The sequence below is a fragment of the Danio aesculapii genome, chromosome 2, assembly GCF_903798145.1.
Source record: "Danio aesculapii chromosome 2, fDanAes4.1, whole genome shotgun sequence".
Classification (NCBI taxonomy): Eukaryota; Metazoa; Chordata; class Actinopteri; order Cypriniformes; family Danionidae; genus Danio; species Danio aesculapii.
The window spans coordinates 30,624,007-30,639,393 of record NC_079436.1 but is presented as its reverse complement, the minus strand read 5'-3'; the positions used below and the strand labels follow the sequence as shown (position 1 = coordinate 30,639,393).

At 37.9% G+C, this 15,387-nt stretch overlaps 1 protein-coding gene across 1 annotated transcript in view; it reads left to right on the top strand.

The window, feature by feature from the left end:
- Window positions 1-1,521: 1,521 nt before the first annotated feature.
- The window catches only part of emilin2a (elastin microfibril interfacer 2a), a 28,638-nt gene continuing 14,772 nt past the window's right edge, over window positions 1,522-15,387 (top strand). Inside the window, exons 1-4 of the mRNA XM_056477100.1 lie at window positions 1,522-1,832; window positions 2,292-2,417; window positions 6,103-6,290; window positions 6,410-8,320. Of these exons, the coding sequence (XP_056333075.1) occupies window positions 1,696-1,832; window positions 2,292-2,417; window positions 6,103-6,290; window positions 6,410-8,320 (2,362 nt within the window). The 5' untranslated portion in view covers window positions 1,522-1,695. The remainder of the gene's footprint in view (window positions 1,833-2,291; window positions 2,418-6,102; window positions 6,291-6,409; window positions 8,321-15,387) is intronic.

The window sequence follows — 15,387 nt, the reverse complement described above, 5'->3', positions numbered from 1 at the left end:
ATCTATCTATCTATCTATCTATCTATCTATCTATCTATCTATCTATCTGGTTGTCCATCCATCCATCAATCTGGTTGTTCGTCCATCCATCCATCCATCCATCCATCTTTCTGGTTGTCTGTCCATCTATTCATCCATCTATCTGGTTGTCCATCCATCCGTCTGTCCGTCCATCCAACCAACCCACCACCCACCTGTTCATCTATCTATCCATCCATCCATCCATCCATCCATCCATCCATCCATCCATCCATCCATCCATCCATCTATCTATCTATCTATCTATCTATCTATCTATCTATCTATCTATCTGGTTGTCCACCCATCCATCTATCTATCAATCTGGTTGTCCGTCCATCCATCCATCCATCCAGCCATCCATCCATCTTTCTGGTTGTCTGTCCATCTATTCATCCATCTATCTGGTTGTCCATCCATCCGTCTGTCCGTCCATCCAACCAACCCACCACCCACCTGTTCATCTATCTATCCATCCATCCATCCATCCATCCATCCATCCATCCATCCATCCATCTATCTATCTATCTATCTATCTATCTATCTATCTGGTTGTCCACCCATCCATCTATCTATCAATCTGGTTGTCCGTCCATCCATCCATCCATCCAGCCATCCATCCATCTTTATGGTTGTCTGTCCATCTATTCATCCATCTATCTGGTTGTCCATCCATCCGTCTGTCCGTCCATCCAACCAACCCACCCACCCACATGTTCATCTATCTATCTATCTATCTATCTATCTATCTATCTATCTATCTATCTATCTATCTATCTATCTATCTATCTATCTATCTATCTATCTATCTATCTATCTATCTATCTATCTATCTATCTATCTGGTTGTCCATCCATCCATCAATCTGGTTGTTCGTCCATCCATCCATCCATCCATCCATCTTTCTGGTTGTCTGTCCATCTATTCATCCATCTATCTGGTTGTCCATCCATCCGTCTGTCCGTCCATCCAACCAACCCACCACCCACCTGTTCATCTATCTATCTATCTATCCATCCATCCATCCATCCATCCATCCATCCATCCATCCATCCATCCATCCATCCATCTATCTATCTATCTATCTATCTATCTATCTATCTATCTATCTATCTATCTATCTATCTATCTATCTATCTATCTATCTATGATATTGCTTTAAAATGAGTTGATCGTCGTTTTATTTTTAATCTTTGATGCAGACAAATAGATGATTATTATTAGACTGTTATAAAACACAAACTGCACTGAGATTGCTTATGTATAATGTATTGTCCCCATTGTGTAAACAAATGGAACGGAAGGCATTTCTTTTGATTTATTCGATGTGTTTGACTAGCCAGCGTGAACACCAAGTAATAGTTTCCTGTAACAGAGATAAAAGCAGATGTTTCCAATTGGGCTCAGAACTTGCGTTCATTTAAAACACGCTTGGTGGGTTGTGCTGGGGCGCTATTGTTTTTTTGATGACTTCCCCTACCCCCATCTACCCCCTTCTTTCGGATAGGCGGCGAATTGAACCCCTGCAGACTAGAGTCCACCTTCAGTTTTTTGGACTTCGTCGAATTTAGTCAAACTTTGCAGTGAGCTCTCTTTATTCTCTGGCCTCCAGAGGTTGAAACACTGCTCAACTCTCCTCGCGCTGACACTGTTCAGCTATTCGTTTTGTTTTAGAGAATGAATTACCAGACCCAATTCTTTGGAGCAAAGTTATTAGTTTTATTCATCATAAGCTTTTCTCTCACTCAAGGATACCCGTCAAGTCTGTTCCAGGGCAATGCGTATTCAGGAGCCGTTCACAGGCATCGAAACAAGTGAGTAGCTAAAGTAATTATTTGAAAGTTTACAACAAATCTGCGAGCACACAAATGACAAGTTATTTAACTCAAAGCAATCTCCCGGAATGACATTTTAATGCTATTATATTGTTCCCATGTTGTTTAATCGCTAAAGCAACAAGTAACAAGAGGTCAATCGATTTATTTATTGAACTTTCTTCTCCACCGTGGGCGAATATATCAATGGTTGTTTTCACAGTTGTAAACGAATTTGCTTTCATTAAAAAAGAAGATAATAAAACAAACTACTTGCTGTCAGAAGTCAGTGATAAAAACGTGGTTTGGAATATTTGTTAGACTTTTTGCAACCATAAAAAAGCATTATATTCTTATGCTGTTTTAGATATTTCTGTTTTAATATACATATTTAGTTATGCTTATTGCACTGGCGCGACAACCACAGATATTCTGTTTCTTCTTTTGTGATTTGTACAGAAACTGGTGCGCTTTTATCGTCCAAAAGAATGTGAGCTGCGCGGTTCAAGGCAGCGTGGAGAGTCACGTTGAACCTGAAGCCGCGCGCTGTCCTGAGCACCAGCCTGACTGTGAGCCACAAATGATGTAAGTCCTCGAGAGACCGGGAGTGGCGTGTGGTGGAAACACGATGTTGTTAGTAGTTCTCATGGTCTGCATGCACTCAAAGACACTAGACTGACCAATCCCATGATTCACGTTAACTAGACATGTTTCACATCAACAGGAGTGTCAGCACACAACAATAATTAATTGTGACTATCATTAACATAATAGCTTAAACTGCCTGCTCTACCAACTGGCTGACCATATTTTGAATAATGACTGTTAAAGAATGACTTTAAATAAAATGTTTTAAATAATGGTTTACACACACAGCATTGTTGGTTTGCAAAAACAATCAAAGAAACATAATCCTGTTGCGCTACTACACTTGATTTTGGTTTTATTGTAAACAAAAAAAAAAGGAAGCATGTTAAATGAGAATCTGAAATGGCATACTTCAAAAAATAAAGATGATTTAGTATTCAAAAATGTTTTGTTTTGATTATGTTTTTAAATAAACTGGTCTTACACTTCATATTTTTTCAGATTTTCATAGTATATGTATACATTCCGTTACTTTTACCAAAAACCGACATATCAGCCATTTGGTAAAAGCTGATATTTTAGAAATTATGGTATGTGTTAAAAATGCATTGAGTGTGTTAACTAGCAACATTAGGAGTTAAGAAATGCAATCCAAACATTTTTTTTTCTTGGTGGGGAAGGTGTAATGGGTTAATATTTTGAAACTAACATTTGGATTGTTTGGTAAAGATATTTGCCATGCAATTGTAAACACCAAATATGACTAGTCACTCAGATCATGTTTTGCAGTTAAAAAGTACATCTGATAGAGTGTATAAAGACAGGTGTTTAACAGGTACATTAAAAGATTCATCCTTGTCCAGTTCTCTCTGCAAAGTTAGAATCAATTCAAATGTCTTTACTCATTTAAAACAGAATTGCAACTTTTTATCTCCTCCTCACACAAGCACTCATCAACATGGCATCTGTTGTTTTTTGTCATCTTCAGTAGTATGCTGTTATTTTTTTATTGTGCAACAAGAGTTCACACCTTATGTAATAGAGCAAAAAAGTTCATGTGCAAGCTGCACGTCCATTGAGCATGTTGTTACAAAAAATGTCACCAGATGCACAGTCCGTACGGTTCTGTTGACGATTTAAGGTGATTTCACTCTAGCACTTTTGGTCTGCATCCAGGTTAATTTGATGTCAAATCACGGTACGTTTAGCTAGTGTGAACATGTCTTCTAAACTCGGGTGCACACCCGTGAACTGTACCCAAGTCCGCCTGAAAGAGGTGGTCTGGAGTACGGTTCATGCAAACTCTGATATGGTTCACTTTTGATATGAATGCAATCGTACCACATAACAGAAGTGAACCGCCAACTGTACAACTTTAGTTTTCATTATGTTCATTTGTGTGTGTATGTCTGTGTATCACCTAATCTTTGTACCTTGGCGATGTTCTGAATGCTTTTAATGTTTTTTTGTGACAATTCACTATCTGTATTGTGGTTTTGGAAACAAGACAATTGAACCAAGTGTGAAAGCACCCTTAGTGTCACATGAATTGTATGCTTTTAGCTTTAGACACTGCTCAAAACTACATAGTGAGCACAGCGATCAAATAAATGAAGCTTATTCTGCAGTTGAATACAAAAAAGTACAATAGTTTATTTTTTCAATCAGTTCTTTTCTTTTCAGAAGTGCATTTTCAAGTCATGCTATTGCAAAAGTTATTTACTCACGATGGGGTATATGCACAGATAGTGTTTTTCAGTCAATAATAAACTTCTGGTGACAGCTTAATATGACTTTTAAATTCCATAAGGTTCTTTTTACAGCATGAATGTTGTAATGTAATTACAATACATTCAGTTAAATAGACCTAAGCATTCATTTATTTGTGCAAGCATAAAGCGAGATGAAAGACAGTGTAACCGCTAGTGCCGTCAGTACCAGCAGGTTAGTGCAGAAACTCCATTGAAAATACTGGAGTAAAATAAACTGTCATATTTAAAGACAAGGCGAGGGAAAATGGAATTTAATGCAGTGCCTCTTGTCCGGTCTGAGACCCACTTTATATCGTATATCTATCAGGCAGTGAAGATCACTGATTTTTATAGAAATCAAATGTGCCAATTTTATAATGGAAAGACAGTTCACCGGAAGTGCTGAGGCTAGCTGGCTGAAATTAAAAGTCCTCGTTCATATACCCTAATTAAGAATTTTCCAACAATTCTGACTTTTTTCTTTTTTCTTAGATATGTGACTATATAACACAAGTCTAGTCAAGATTTTTCACTTTTGTAAATGTGAGGACATATGGTGGAACGAAATGTAATGTTTCGCAGAAGCATAGTGCTGCATGCTAATAATTAAAAAAAATATAAACCTATGTGTTCTCTGAGTATGGCTCCAAAGACCTTCTAGAACAGTGTATATGTGTGAGTGGAAAGGAATGACAGAGATTCCCCACCCTGCCTGTACAGCTTTCTGTAATCACTTGGGATTTTCCAAAGCACCTCTTTATTCCTCAAGAAATCACTTAGACTCCAACTACTCACATACTCTGGTCTGGACTGACTAAAAAACAAGTGCAGCCATACAAACTCTCAGTGCTGAACATCAGCCATCTTGGAACTAACTCTTGTAGTGTTTTTAGTTTTTTAAATACCTTTTATTGATTTCGATTTTCCAGATTGTGCTGATTCTGTGGCAGTGCCAAGAGTGAAGTGCAAGATGTACTCAAGCTGTTCCCTGTAGTTTGCTGACTAATTTTCTGTTTCAGATCTCACTTTCAGAAGGGCAGTTTCACTTACTATGTAGTAAACATTTAGATTATAAGTCACTAAAGACATTCATTAACTCAACTGAATGTCCTAGTCTAGAATTGTTATGACAGAATTGTGATGTTTTATAGAAAATGCTACTCAGAGGGTTGTTTGTACTACAGCACTTAGTCACAAGAAATGATGTAAGCTGTTGTTTGCTTTAAAAGCCCATTGGGTCAGACTAGTGCTTGATTGAATATGTGGAGACTGGAAGGCAATACAGAATATACAATAAATTGTACATTAAGATGAAATCTTTTTGACATACGCAGACACTCAGAGCTATATTTTAAGGCAGAGTTGCCAATTTAATACAGTTTATACTTCTGAGATTTATGGTGGATGATTTCATTCTCCTTTATTTAGAAAACCATGTCATGTAAGGAATTCAAGACTGCCATATGTGGCTTTGTTTGACTATTCACTTTTGCACTAGAAGCATTTCACCAAATTCCTTGCTGTCATCTGAAGCAACTGTGACTTTAATCATTTGGCTCAACTTGTGGCATAATAACTAGAATGATTGCCCTTGTAATTGCAACATTATCCATCAGAAGTAACAAGATCAACACCATTAAGTGAAGCTGGGCAGACTAGGCAAGAAGACTCCTCTTATTAATCCCTCTCAGTCTGTGCAAGTTTATACTTGCCTTTACCTTTGCTTTCATCCTGTAATAGGGGCAATACTTCAGGGTCCATTACTCACAGTTCAAAGTCGTAACAATAAGTGGCTTAAGTTTAGTAAATAATAGTTTGATGAAATCAAATTTAAAAGAGATTAAGGAGTCAAGTTGTTTATTCATTGTTTTTGGTTTTTCTCAGTTTACTTCATGTAAAATCATCATAATCAATGTTTTTTTTTCTTCCAGATACCGTACTCGATTTCATCCAACTTATAAGATAGCATACAAGACCGTGACCGAATTAGAATGGCGGTGCTGTCCAGGATATCAAGGTCCAGACTGCAGGGAAGTTAAAGGCTCTCCAAATGTACAAACAGCTTATCCACAATCATACCCACAGTATCCACAGCATGGACAAACTCGAACTGCACAAAGTACGGAATCTTTCACAATGATTGCATGTTGTTTCTGTATGTTCTAATGCATGTATTCATTATGTAGGTTTAAATGATCCTATTAGTGATTTGTTTCTATTTATGCTTTGTCACCACAGGGCCAGAGCGGCGAGAAACAGTACAATATGACATCAGAAGAGGACCTGACAGAACACGAATGTTGGAGGAAGAAGTGCAACGTCTCAGTCAGACAGTTCTGGATCTTCAAGCTGCCATGACAGGTATGGCAGAGAACCTGCGGACAGACTTACAAGAGGACACTAGCAAGATGCTCATTACCCTCCTCAATGACAGGGCTTCACCTGACAGCGCAAGAACTGGAGGCACAGAAGAGAGTGTGGTGCTTCTTGATGGCCACCAGGCTGTGAGAGGCCAAACTCATGGAGAAAGAGAAATGGAAACGGTGATGGCAAGACTCAATGATGTCACAGATGCCCTCAAAACCAAAGACGAAGCTCTAGAGGAATTGCGGGGAACAGTGACAGGACATGACAATCAAATCCGAATGCTTATGGATAGTGCTTCTCAAAGCCTACCAGTTACGGGTGATGCTTCTCAAGATGTAGACGTCCTTCAGGCTTACGTTGATGAGAAATTTGAGAAGCTCAAGAAGGATTTTGTTGTAAATTTGGAAGACGAGATGACCAAACTGAAAACGGCATGTGATGAAAAGATTCAGTCTCTTCAAAAAACATGTGAAGAAGGACAGGAGAACGGCTACGGGAGCCTCACCAATCTAGTGAACAACAAGGAAGCTGAGCTTAGAAAGGAGATCCGTGAGCTCCGATTGGATTTGTCCATGTCTGATGGTCTAGTGCCCACAAACCGCCAAACAACCATTGGAAAAGCTGATGGTGACTACAGTGACTTGAGGAGGGAAATAGTTCGAGTGGCAGAGGCTCATCGTGTACTCAATGCCAGAATGGACAATGAGCTAGAGCATCTATCCTCACTGAAGATGGAAGATGTAATCGGTTCACGTCTGGAGGACCTCGAGGACAGGATGAACGTCACTGAGAGGAACGCAGAGACTTATTGTTTCTATGTGGAGGAAAAACTTACCAAGGACATAATGAATGAAGTAGCTATGCTACGTCAACTTCTGGATCAGAAACTGGATGGTATTCAGGACCAGTTCACTTCCATATTGATTGAAATGAACAATAATTCCTTCCCTGTGATGTCGAGCAATTCGGTTGATGTACTTCAAACTCAGGTTACTGCAAACAAGTTCCTTATACAGGGGTTGGAGGACAAATTTAGTAAAATTGGGCAAATGTGTTCTACCGACTGCAAAATTAATCAACACTCTCATTCCAAAAAGCTTGAAGGTCTAGAAAGTGTTGTGAAGGATGTGACACTCTGCAGAAATGATCTGGATGTTTTGCGTTCTGATTTTGTAAACAGCATAGCAAAGATCCATGCATTAGAGGATAATATTAGGATGTCACCTGAGAAACAATTCATTAATGCCCATATGCAGGATACCCGCAAAAAACTTCATGCTTTGAGTGACAATGTAATTGGCTTGTCTGGGGCTATAACAGGGTTGGGAAACACGGTTAGCAAATTTAGCCAAGACCTTCACACTTTGAATTCCACTTGTTGCCAGACAGGGCAGGTTGGCAATCCATCTCTTCAGTCAGAAACTGCCAGACCAAGCCACAACCAGATTGCGGAGCTAAAAGACAAACTGGATGCACTGAATGTCCGAGTGACCACAGAGTTGAGCATGTGTAAAGTCAACACAACTGGAGTAGCTGAGGGTGTCTCTGCGGTGGATGACAGGGTGAAGGCTCTGGAGAAGTTCTGTGGAAGGCTTGACGGTGGAGCAAGCAATATCCAGGACCTTTCAGGGGAATTGGAGAGGAAGGTGGCACAACTGAATAACACCCTGGGAAGTCATTCAGGAGAGATCACAACTCTTCAGAACTCCCTTCTGAATTTTCACAGCCAGCTAGCAGGATTGGCTAAACAGATTCATAAGGACCATACGAGTAAAGAACAAGGTAAGCTTTCAGAAGTTAATGGCAAAATGAGAAAACCGCAGATGCCCACATTTAGCCAGTTACAGAAAATGGAAAGTAGCTCTCCTAAAAGTCTGTCTTTGTTTTTGCTTTCCAACGTGCAACTTCCGATTTTTGTGATCTCATCTTTAGGCATTTGTTACCAAATGTGGTGTTCCCATTAATCTGGAGTCAATGGAATGCTATGTATTGAAGTGCAACCTTTCTCCATGCTGAACCAATAAAGGGATACATATAGTATACAATAGCCTGTATGCCTCCCAGCTCTAGAGAGGCAGGGGGCCAGCAAGGGTTTCCTGTGCCCTTTTAATGTGCCTGTAATATGTCAAAACAACAGTTAGGTGCTTTGGAAAGTATCCCTTTGCCTTTTTTTTCACAAATCCAAAACTTGATCAGTTGTAGTTTTAGTTACCTTTCTTCAAAGCTCAGATAATTTATTATCTGAAATGCGAAAATGTTTACTTCACTCTTGATCTGTACATTTCATATGTATACATTGAAAATTACAGTATACATCAATTACAGTTGAAGCCAGAATTATTAACCCCCTGTTTATTTTTCCCCCAATTTCTGTAAATAGGCAAGTTATTGTATAATGATGGTTTGTTCTGTAGACAGTCGAAATAAATGTAGCTTAAAGGGGCTAATAATTTTGACCTTAAACTGCTTTTATTCTAGCTGAAATAAAACAAATAAGACTTTCTGCAGAAGAAAAAATATTACCAGACATACTGTGAAAATTTCCTTGCTCTGTTAAACATCATTTGGGAAAGGAAAAAAAATTCAAAGGGGGCTAATCATTCTGACTTCAACTGTGTATGTATATATATATATATATATATATATATATATAGTACAGTATACGTATACATTCAGCACCACCGAAACATTGTTTTTAGTGTTCTTCAGTGGTCTTTAAGAGTGGAGGAGTTGTGTGGTCTTAGATTATCACTGCGTCATGCTCGGTTTTCTCTGCCTGTAACGTTTAGAACTGGCAAGCGAGTTGAGTTGCAGGCAGGTCTGGTACTCATTAAGCTCCAAAGTCAACGTACGGGCCTCAGGAGGTGATGAATTCCCACACCCTTCTGCAGATGTTCAGCTATGAGATGACTGTGATGTCACCAGAGAACACATTCTCTTTAACGTCTATTAAAGGGTGATGTCATCATTCCTGATAAGGGCGGTGGTCTGTCTCTTGCTGAAACAAACTGTTTTTCTGAGATCTGTGGCTAAATAGTTACTGTGCTGATGTGGTCAGTGTCACAAAGATCTGTATGTATTTACGTGTATGGGATTTTAAAAGTAATTTTAATATTTATGCAGTGTTAACACACGATAAATTTTCCCTTTAACCCTAAATAAAAAATAAGTGTAGCGTTAAAGTATTAAAGACTCTAAATCTTATGCAGTTAGAAGTAGTAAAATTCTCTTACAGAGAATAAAGCAACAATGCTACTGAACCTACTGTGCGAGACAGCAATCAGCATGGCCCAATTCCCTAACAGATGAGTCTTATTATCAGTTTCTTTTGAGAATCAAAAGCATACAGCACAACTGCTGTAATCTGACATCCCGCGAATTACTCTTTTTAACAAGGTTTTTTTTTTGTGAATCAAAAGCATAGCCTACAGCACAACCCATGTATTCTGACTCCTGAACGAAAGATTTTTATCACCTGATTCTTTTCATCAGATCAAAGGAATCCAGATCTACCAGTGTAGTCCGACACCTGTATAAATGAGTCTTAGGGCTCCTTTTAGTGCATTAGATGCATACAGCTTAAAGTTATAGTTCACTCAAAAATAAAAACGTCCTCATTATTTACTCGCCCTCATATGGTTTTAAAGCTTTATGGGCTTCTCTGTTTTGTTAAACACAAAGAAGATATTTTGAAAAATGCTGGTTGATTGTACCCATTGACTTACATAGTATTTTCATTATTGAAGTTAATGTGTACCATCAACCAGCTTCTGTGTTTAACAGAACAAAGCAACTCAAATAGGTGAGTAAATGATGACAGAACTATCATTTCTGGGTGAACTATCACTTTAAATGTGAGATTAAATCTGACTTCATTAACACTTTACTTGAAGGGGACGTTCATAAGAAAGCCATGACACTTTTAAAATCATGACATGAGTATGAAGGAGATTTTAAACATGTTCTGTAGTGCTTTGAGTCTGAGATAAGCGCATTACAATTAAAAAGTATCTTTATGTTTGTCAACTGTCAGTAAGTGTCTTTAGTTCCATTGTCTTTTTAAATGCAAAGGTGACCTTGTTTGAGATGTCGACTTGACAAACAAACACATCATAACCTGTCTTTTTCTTTGTCATGACAACTTGAAATTACCAAGACTACATAACTTGTCATAAATCTGTCATCAACATGACTGTCATAAAGTCAATATAATTGTGTCGTGAATGTTTTTCTGGGCGATGCAGTGGCGCAGTAGGTAGTGCTGTTGCCTCACAGCAAGAAAATCGCTGGTTCGAGCCTCGGCTGGGTCAGTTGGTGTTTCTGTGTGGAGTTTGCATGTTCTCCCTGCATTCGTGTGGGTTTCCTCCGGGTGCTCCGGTTTCCCCCACAGTCCAAAGACATGTGGTATAGGTGAATTGGGTAGACTAAATTGTCCGTAGTATATGAGTGTGTGAATAAATGTGTATGTGGTTCCCAGTGATGGGTTGCAGCTGGAAGGGCATCCGCTGCATAAAACAAATGCTGGATAAGTTGGTGGTTCATTCCACTGTGGCGACCCCAGATTAATAAAAGGGACTAAGCCGAAAAGAAAATGAATGAATGAATAAATGAATGTTTTTCTGATCACTTTTTATCAATTCAAAATTTCTCAATAAAAGTGTCATTACTCTCTCGCGTATTTTTATAACAGCGCTATTAATGTTTAATGACATTTAATGACAGCTTTAATTTGTACCACTGTATTAAAAAACATTAATGACACTTTATAACATTAATGACAGATTTAAAGGGACCTATTATGCAAAAATCACCTTTATAAACACAGTTTAAATGAAGTTTTACAAACTAATTTTGAGAGGAGCATGTGATATGATCGCAGCTGGTCTCTCGTCCATAATCAGCAATAATCCAATTCGATTGATCCAAGCCTACAATAAATAGACCGATTTCACCTTACTGCCTTCATTTTGGAAAAAACTCCTCCCTTTACTCCTTTTACCAGGGGGAGCTCTCGAGACCTACTTAATCTCAGACCCCCTTACATGCTAATTGACTAGGCAGGAGCCATGGGTTTAATTATCTCAGAGCTCAGGGTTCTCTCCCGGGACAACATGCCAAACCTGATAATAGCATCAAGCAATATCTTAAGTGTGAACTTTTGAAACACAGTTGTGTCAACAGTGTGTTAATATAGCCAGCCAACTACATAAAAACAGAACAGACTGCAGAGACACTTTGATTGACATTTACCCTTTATACATGTCATCAGAGGAGGGAAGCCCCACCCATTAATGATGAACTCTCTCTCATTACCATAAACAGCCCTGAGTGAGAAGCAGCCATCCGCTATTAGAGATTTCACACTCACTGTAAAAAAAGTTGACTCAACTCAAAATTGTAAGGCAACTTGCTGCAAGCTTTTTTGAGATGACTCAACTTTCAACCCAAGTACTGCACTGGACTTGATTTAAGTTGAGTAAACTCAAAAATGTCCTGAAGCTGGTTGCCTTAAAATTTTAAGTTGAGTCAACTTTTGTTTTTAAAGTGCTGTACCTGTTGAAGATAATGTCAGTTATAATATGAAGAAGTATTATAAATGTTGAGTTTTAGGATACACATAGCGTCTCCTTAGACCACCTAGCTCTAAGCCACTTCTTTTGACATTTTCAGTTTTTCACAGATAACATTTGTTCTGTTTAGATTCTGCTACTATGCAGATGCACAGGCATTTGTAGATTCACTCTCTTTTGTAAAGAGGGCTGGGCACACAATCTCATTCGAATTTAAAGCGACAGTCACCAAAACTACCCAATTTAAATTATGGGCAATTTCAAAGCCATATAAAAAATGATTTGTGGGGTATTTTGAGGTGAAACATCACATACACACATGACAAAGACAGATTTTGATGTATTTGTTTTTCAAGTTGTCATAGCACAGATATCTCAAACAATGTCAACTTTGGATTTAAAATGACAAGCAAATGCTACTTATTGACAATTCTCATAAGCATGCATCGAATCTCATTTATATTCATGGTTTCTCATTTACATTCAAAGGTTTCATGTCTTATGAACACTGCTTCAAGTAAAGTGTTACCACTTATTCTTACGAGAACATGTAAAGGTAAACAAAAAGGTCAATTTAAAAAAGGAAAAAATTAAGTTTTATGTGTAGATTAAGAATAAATACAATACAGCAATATCTATAGGCTGATTATTGGACTGCATTAATGCTATCTCTAAAGCCCTGTGTCCGGCTGCTATTAACATGCATTTCAGTGGTCAGATCATAAGCCGTCAGCCAAAACGCATGACTGTTTTCTCTTAGCATTAATGTGAGCTCAGATGTGTTTCTTGTGTTCGGAATTCATCCCTGTTATTTAGTCACACTCTGCATTACATTCACAGGAATGCTCAGTGCGACACACGAGTACTAATGAATGAAAAAAAAAATGCTGCATGACTTACCAGCAAGAAGGAATGCGTAGGTGGTCTTTTGTGGCTGTTCGAACACATTCAACCACATGATCATATACACTATGAAAGCAATCAGATTGAAGGTATTTTCGACTACCATGGAAGTGGTTGAAAATGGACACTGAAATGAAAAAAAAAACAACAACAAAATCACAATAAATAAACAAAATAAAACTATAAACACGAAAAACCTCTTTCAAATAAAATGATAATTAGCAAAAGCAATGATTATTTTTAGAATTAATAAGCACTGATTCGGAGGTGGAAATATGAGGCTGTATATGATGCTTTTACAGCCAAACACATCAGTCAAGTGCATTACTAAAATAATTACTAAAAGTAAAATGGAAACTATATATATAAAAACTAAATAGAAATGTGTGTAAATAAAAACTTAATTAAACTAACAAAACCATTAATGAAACAAATTAAACTAAACTGAAATTATATCAAGTTTAAAAATTGTATCGAAATAAAGGCTTATTTAAAATTCATTCATTCATTTTCTTGTCGGCTTAGTCCCTTTATTAATCAGGGGGCGCCACAGCGGAATGAACCACCAACTTATCCAGCATGTTTTTATGCAGCGGATGCCCTTCCAGCCGCAACCCATCTCTGGGAAACATCCACGCACACACTCATTCACACACATACACTACGGACAATTTAGCCTACCCAATTCACCTGTACCACATGTCTTTGGACTGTGGGGGAAACCGGAGCACCCGGAGGAAACCCACGCGAACGCAGGAAGAACATGCAAACTCCACACAGAAACGGCAAGTGATACAGCCGAGGCTCGAACCAGCAACTCTCTTGCTGTGAGGCGACACTACTAATTTAAAATTGCCAAACTATAATAATCTTGCTGTCCACTTCTGATCATTCATTTAAGAAAAAAAGACAACAAGATTAGCCAGGTAAATTTATCTTCCTGTGTGGTAATGAAACTGTATTCATTAATTCATTTTCCTTCGGCTTAGTCCCTTTATTTATCAGCGGTCATCACCACAGAGGAAGGCACCGCCAACTTATCCAGCAAATGCACCCAGTGGATGTCCTTCTGCTGCAACCCAGTCCTGGGAATTCATGACATTCAAATTTGCAATTTAACAAAGTGACTTTGATTGAAATTACGATTAGTAGTTTAAAACAATATATTTTATTAAAAATAATAATAAATAGTAATATTATATAATTAGGTCTATAAAATAATACTGGTCTGGCAGTTTTTTGCCGGTTTTTTGTACCATAATTTACAACACCAACCCAAACAATATACTACTTCAAAAAATTGAAAATGTCAAAAAAAATTCTCATTTCAAACTTCTCAACATCAAAAGCTTTTAGAGGAAAGATCATAGTCCCATAATGTAATTTCATAGCTAAATGAAATAATAATAATAATAATAATAAAACTAAATGTATGTTTTTTTTTTACAGTGTAGGACATGATACAGTTAAAACTTTCAAGTCAGAAACACAATAGACCTTATCCCTGAATAGCTTCAGCATTACTCAAACTCTTTGGCTGCAGATCACGCCAGAGACACATTGCACAATACAGGAACGGCCCATCCAGCTGCGTCTCTGTGACAAAGCGACCGACTTCAGTTTCTCCTAATTTACTTTAATGGCTCTTCATTGATTTTTCATTAGTCTTTTTATGATTCAAGGCATTTGTTAAGCCTGGGAATGTTTGAGGGCTGCTTAGAAAACACCCTTAATGTTGATTCACTTTTTCTTTCTGACCATCATTAAGGCGTGCTCAGAAGAAAAAAAAAATCTTGCTTTGGAGACAATGACTTAATTTCATTTCTTGAACCCATCTGGAACCATTTTCATATTCTTTTGAAACACTTGTACGGCAAGTACATTGTTGTTTAGCATCCTCCCAGTACCCCCAAAAATGGATAAGAATAGACTTCCCTTCCTCTCCACACTCTTATCAGCCGTGTCCTCGTTCCTTTCTCTCTCTTCCTGCTGATTGATATCTTTCAGTCAAGATAATGTCAGGGAAGCTCTAGCTGAATGTGTTTATACTATTGTTTTACTTGTGTGAAGATATGAACTGACTTTTAAGGCTGTGTTTACGCCACCCTATTGTAATTGTACATCTAAGCTAAGCAGGATTGGGGTCGGTACTGGAAAGTTTTCTGAGAAAACAGCATTTACACATGGTATTAAGCTGTGTATTGATTTTGGATCACAATCCCATTTAATCTAGTTGTTTTCATTAATCTTGGCTGTCACTTTTATAACTTTTATCATTTTTAAATCACTTTTAAAATCCTGACCCCTTTGAGCAGGTGTACTGTATATGCATGCTTTTTCATTGCTAATGAGCTCTTATTAGTAAGCAATAAATTC